Source organism: Atta colombica, unplaced genomic scaffold, assembly GCF_001594045.1.
Source record: "Atta colombica isolate Treedump-2 unplaced genomic scaffold, Acol1.0 scaffold140, whole genome shotgun sequence".
Classification (NCBI taxonomy): domain Eukaryota; kingdom Metazoa; phylum Arthropoda; class Insecta; order Hymenoptera; family Formicidae; genus Atta; species Atta colombica.
Genome location: NW_017259229.1, coordinates 313894 through 320867, shown reverse-complemented (window position 1 = coordinate 320867; position 6974 = coordinate 313894). Strand labels below are relative to the sequence as shown.

Here is a 6974-nt window from a genome sequence, read left to right as displayed (position 1 = left end):
TAATAAATATATATTAATAATATTTAAAAATAATAGGGTAAGGTAGTACAATTCTGAATAAAATAAAATTTGAATTCAATTTTCGAAAAATTCAACTGTAATTTCATTGTGTGAAAAGTACTAAACAGGAAAAAACTAAAACTTGCACTTTGGACTTGAAAATTGGATTAAAATCTTAGAATTGTACCACGTTTGAAATTGTATCATTTTGTCCTATACATAGAAACAAAAGATACACAAAGATAAATGATCATAATTAAAATTACAAGCATTATTATTTCTACCTTATTATTTCTACCTGATTACCTTTAACTTAATTTAATTTTCAATTATAGCAACAAGTCATTTGAACTCAAAGCAAACATTTTAAAACAGTTATACAATGTGTATGATTGGTACTATGAGATTCTAAGGTTCAGTTTTATAACTCACGGTTAACGCTCAATCAAAATTCAACTTATTTCTCATCTCTTTCTAATTCTAGTATTAGAAAAAGATGGAGAATAAGTTAAACCTCGATTAAGAGTTAACCATGAGTTGTAAAACTGGAACCTCGTAGATAAAAAACTTTAAACCTTTAATCGCCAAAATGAATATTTGCCTTACATTACATGCTTCAAACAGAACGCTTTAAAACTTAAGTGTAGTTTTTATAGCCGTAGTTGAAGATTAATTGTCATCAAGTCACAATAATGATAATTCTATTTCTGTTCACACAAAAGAAAATCCGAAACTATTATATGCATGAATATCCCTCTCCATAATTTAAAATTCCGCAAAAGTGGCGTGTCAGAGAAATAAGGAAGAAAAGACGAGAACTTATATACAGACGCGGGAACTTCCAGATATCGGAACAGATCGGAGACGACACTCTGTTGGGAATCCTCGGCAGAGATCCAAGTCTTGACAATGAATACCTATTAAAATAGTGTGAACAATGCGCTACGTGTTAGATCGCTGCGTCTTTCGCGCGCATGCGAGTTCCGTCCCCGCTGCCGCGGTATCGCAGCAGCAACAGTGACCAGGATAGCGACGCAACGGCAGCAACAAGAGCTCTAAGTGGAAGTCCCAGGCCGCAACCTCGCGCGCGGGCCTCGATGATATACTGCGAGATCCGCGATATCGCACGGAGGTAGCAGCAAGCAACGCACGTACACAAACGGACGAACCAGCATCAGGAGGCCGTCCTCCTCCGCGCGTTCAATCCGGATTCGTGCTCGTGCATTACCTTGCATACGCTATTGCGCCCCGGTATATCTGCCATCTCGCTTCCTCACGTCCTCTCGAAACAAGGATCGGGCCGTTCCTGACTCTTTGCCCGACCATCGACCGAGCCGTATGATGCCCACCTCTTCCGCTAATGGACTCTTTCCCACCCATTCTTTCTCTGTTTGCCACTCTCTTTCAAAGGAAATATCATCGCGTAGCGCATCCTGTGCGGTGACAGTTACAGTGACGTCTAATTAATTGCTCCTATTTACATATAAGAGTTCTAGCATTTTGAGGAGTTATAGAATTTTTAAATATATATTAAGAAAAATTTTGGTGAGTATGATTAGAAAAGTTTGAAGATAATTTAAAATGAGCGATCAAAAAACAGAGTCTCCAAGCAATATAAATCCGTGATTTGTTTACTGCAGATATAAGTATATTTATACGAATTTTATAAAAAAAATCATTCTTTAAATTCCTCGCATAAATTATTGTACTTTCGTAGTTCCAAGAATACCTAACATTAAAAGTCCTATTCTGTAACTCTATTGTTAAATCGTTAAGAGTTACAGAATAGATTCCTTAATTATGAAGTTAACTGTTGCTTTGAACTAATTGTTGTTGAGACATACTCTTGAAGCGAAAACGTTATAATCTAGTCTCATTGTATTAAGAACTTCTTAGAATAATCTTTTTCGATTCAGCTGAAGTACGTTTTAAATTCTGATGCGATTTCTTAAAGAAAATGAGAAGTGAATGCGACGACAATCTTATTTTTTTGCCTATCTTGGTAATCCTCGGAGTAAAATCAATGAGCTCGATTTCGCGTTGGCACAGGAGTCACTTTGCTCGTCGCGAGATTGGAAATAAGGGACGAAAGTACGGTGGCGGATAATGGTAGAGGAAGAAGACGAGAGCGTCTACCCATTATTCCGCGGCGATTCTTCGATTGGCCCTACCTGATTGCGATTGCAGATGAGATTGCACACCCGTAGTGCAGGAAGGCGTTCTCTCGCTCAAGTTGCATAATTTCTGCATAGCAGCCGAATGTATTACTCAAGCAAATCAGTTCTTTTTTTTTTTTCTTTAAACGCGAAGTAAAACAAAAAATCTCTTTGTTCTAAAAAAAAATTCTTCTTTAAATGTTAAACAAGAATTAATTATCATTAATTTTATGATTAAATAAATCATTTTAATATATATTAATAGTATTAATATTTCAACTTTAATTAATCCTTAAATACTGCGTTAATTTATATTTTATTGTAAATTCTTACTTTGTGTGTATCCGAATAAAGATTTAATTTCAATAATCTATCTGTGTGTAAAACATGATTTTGATATTAAGCCATCAGTCAATGGATTGAGTGAAAGAATGATGAGCAAGTTTATGAATCGCGCATTGTTTCCGGATCATATTGTTTAGAAAATGTAACGAGTATCTCGCGTGCCAACGAAAGATTGTGGGTACTTGTATTATAATGGCGCTCACAGTTACAACTCAAGATATTTGTTGTCCGAATTCTACGTTTAGCTATCATTACGCACAGATAGCAATAATAAATTAATATTAAATTAAATTAGTAATAGAATTAATTAATAATTAATTAAGTCACTAGTAATACCAGCTTCAGATAGACTTAACGTGACTGTATAGTGTGATAAATAATTAACCAATATATGCGTGATATATTTCTTGAATCAAATCGTCAAATGAGCAACATAATTTAAGTTGAATTAGATTCTCGAATGTACGCAGTAAATTTTAAAATTATGAAATATATGCGTTCAATATTTACTTGGATGAAACTTATAAAATATAATATACAGTATAAATTGCAGTAATATGCGCAATGTAATTCTGAATACTTACCTTGAAAGTAGCTCTTGGTGCGGAGGTAGCTTACGCTGAGTCTGAGGATGCTCAGTCGATCCAGCTTGCTGAGGATATTTTGCTCAAAGGGAAGTAACGATGCCAATGTATCCAGCTCGGCATTTAATCGTTCTCGATGCCGCTTGCTGGGATTCGACTTTGTCACCCCATCCTTCTGTGGTGGTTTTAAGCTGCAATGAGACAAATATATTCTTACGTTACAATAATACATGTTATAAATTTTAATAAATTAGAGAGAGAAAAAGAAGTTATTGTAAAAATATAAATTTTATAACGAATGTTAAAAATGTTAAAAATAAAAAGTTTAAGACACTAAATAAATAACAATACATTTTTTATTTAAAATTTAGTAAAAAATTTATTTAAAATATCGGAAATTTTTAATATATATTCCATATAACATTTCAATGATTATTAAAAATATATTAAACATTAAAACTTTTGTGTTTTGGAATAAAAGAGAATTTAGAACAAATAACTATAGAACAAAAAAACAATAACTTAAGAGATCAAGTAAAAAAGATTGACATTAAAATTTTCCAAAATATAAAGATTCACAAAAAAACGCTGTTCAACGAAGGTTGCAAATAAAAATGCAATGGAGTCGCTCTAAGTATCCAGCAGACTCGTTGCAGTTTACTAAAAATAAAGCTGTTGCAATGCGCAGTAATCAACGATATTGCTGGTTCGTAGCGATGAGAGTTCAATAACCAGTAGGCTTTTGTTCCGAGTTCCATGTTGACTAGGGGATTAATTTTAATAATCAATTCGTGGCGACACGCCGACCGTTATGTGTGCTTGAATTTACATTTTATTCTTCATTACTGAAATCATCGTGCGCTTCTCGAATCGTTAACAGCAAATGGGCCGTAGAATTTTGATAATTAAAAGATAAATACCGGTGTATCAACCGGACTGATTGACATCCTGCAGATACATATGCGCCTCGACTCCGCCAATCCAGTATTATCCTTAGACAAGGATACGTATGCTCGTAATCTGAAATATTTACGTCGGCGAGCGAGCCACTTGATTCGGAGTAAAATGTGTGAATTGTTTAGTAGTTATGTGTTGATTGACAAATATAGCTACTATATGATGACCTGATTAGACAACATTGACATAAACATTTTATAGAAATAAGTGAATTCGTCTAATGTCTGTCTTTTATAGAAATATAATGAATAATGAATTCGTGTTCAAGAAGCAAAACTTCTTTAAATTTCTAAATTTATTTTAAAAAGAATGAAAATATTATTTTCCTTTTTATTTGTAAGATAAAATTATTTATAATAAATTATATAACGCAAGAAAAGTTGTGAAAAGTTGTTTATCGTATAAGCAAAAAAAATTATACCTATGCAATTTAATTATTAGAAGGTTATCTTTTATAAGAAACATCGTTAATTATAATATAAGTAAAATAATTTTTTAGAATTAAAATAAAGATGTTAAAAAAACTGTACTTTTTAAATTTTTCAACACTTATAATATGGGAAAAATGAAAAGCGATGCTGCGCCGTAAAATTAACATGTAAACTTCATTTTTAAGTAACCTGCTGTCTGCTTAATTAAAACATTCACTATGGAAATGGAAACCATTGACGCATATCATAATAGTTAATACGACACGCAATGCTATCACAATGAAACGCTTACAAAATTAACATTGCAATTTAAAGAACACTTGGAATACCTAATATAAATGCTTCGAAGTAATAATAATGAGTGACTTTAATACGCAGAAAAAATATTGTATATTAAAACGCAAATTTTTGTTCAACCTAAATTAAAGATATAAATTAAAGATATAATATTATTAAAAGTAATCATAATTAAAAATTGATATGAATGTAAGTCGCGATTCCACGAAAATTCTTTTTAAAATACAAACATATTATTATCAAATTATTTTCACGCTTATAAAAATGCAGGATACTTTGCAATTTTTAATTTTTTTGCTCCAAAACAAATATTACGATTTTTATCTTCGGATACGAATATTTTTTTCTCTTTCTAGTCATACATGTCCATCGACTCTCACTGCGCTTAATGCATCGTAAGTCACGTCGTTAATTTGCAGATATCCCGGCGACCCCATTGACTACTCGCGGAATATGTAAAATCAAATTTTACGCATCTGGCCCTAGATTATTTGTTTAATTGAAGCACTCGCCAAGGAAAGCAACGAACACGCCGTGGGACGAGTATTCTCGGGCCCGTCAAAGACACCGCATTGCCTTGCGATGACCATTTTCGCGCAGGCCTATACTTAGAAATAATTATTATTCGTACGCAGTATATATACATATATTTACGGCCTTTGCGCTATCCCCAAGGAGCTCGCCCAAGACTGTGCAAGAAAACGAAATGGACATGTCGGTTCGCGGGTAGGACCAGTTCTTATCGCTGGTTATTAAGAAAATAATGTTAATGAGATGTCACTGTGAACTTTGCCGCTCCTCGTCCTCTTGCTTTTGCAACTATCTTATGTATCTTATGCTACGCTACATTCCGTTTGCAAGAAGATCAATTCATAAATAAACATTCGTTATAAAATAATTGTATCAGAAATGACTTTCGGTGAATATTCGGTGAAAATTATCTTCTCTCTCTCTCTCTCTCTCTCTCTCTCTCTCTCTCTCTCTCTCTCTCTCTCTCTCTGGTTGATATTTTATTTATTTTAAAAAGATTCAAAAATATGAATCTTCATATCTAGAAATCTATTCTATACTAGGAAGTTTTATATCTATCACAAATTAGATTTAATGTACATGATTCTCTTGCAACAAATAATTTAAGTATAATACAATTTTTTTTATATTTTTATATTTTTTATTATTTTTGTTCTTATAACATTTTTATACATTTATTATACTGAAAGAAAAAATTGGTTGCTGCAACAATTTAGATAGTAAAATATGGCATAGCATTTTTATATAGCAGCAACCAGTTTTTGGTTGTAATAGCAAATTTTTAATTGTGTTAGCCTATCCGCAATGTCAGTATATGATTTCGATAGGCTAACGTAACTAAAAATTTGCTCTACTAAATTGTTGCAACCAATCTTTTTTTTTTTTCAGTGTACTGTTAAATCTTAAACAAATAGAATCTTTAAAAAGTATAATTTTGATATCGTTATAAATTTCATTTAAAAAAAAATACACGAAGGTATTAAAAAATAACAAGATGTTGATACTCAAATCGACAATTTAACCACGTGTAAGTAGTAGATAATATCATCAAAGTATACGATGCTAAATTGCCTGTAATCATTCAGTAGAAAAATTATCTTATAGCCTAACAAGTCGGAAAAATACCTGGAATTTTATTTTCATCTCAAGAGACATACTTTTAGTATCAAGATAAATTCATCAGAAATAAATTTATTGAAAATTCTTAATTATAGCTTAAAAATAGCTATAATTTCATCGTAATATTTATAATTAAATAAATATTATCAATATTTATCATTTTATAGAATATATTAATTGAAAAAGATTTAAAATATATTCCTATTATTTTTGTTAAAAAATTGTAAATTGTAATTTTATAATTTTATAATTTCATAATTATTGATAATCCATTATTCTTCTCATTTTATCCTCTAATATCTATGCTTAGAAAGGAAGTTTCAAAGATCATTTTTAGCATATGGTAGCATATGGATCTAATGAATCCAATAAAGGGGGGACATAGGGTTAATACCGGACCTACACCATGGTGCCGCGCCTGCTCTATTCACGGGCCCAGTTATTAGCTTTGTTTTATCAAGGAGGACGAGAAGAAAGGAAAATGCACGTCCAGTGAAACACTAATAACATTCGAATAGGATTATTCCTCGTGGTCCTCCGTCACTCCTCATCCC

At 31.9% G+C, this 6974-nt stretch overlaps 1 protein-coding gene across 1 annotated transcript in view; it reads right to left on the bottom strand.

Moving 5' to 3' along the window:
• LOC108684846 (aryl hydrocarbon receptor protein 1) overlaps positions 1–6974 on the bottom strand; it is a 205376-nt gene that overhangs the window by 128652 nt on the left and 69750 nt on the right. Inside the window, exon 2 of the mRNA XM_018189375.1 lies at positions 3086–3276. Coding sequence (XP_018044864.1) covers positions 3086–3276 — 191 coding nt within the window. The remainder of the gene's footprint in view (positions 1–3085; positions 3277–6974) is intronic.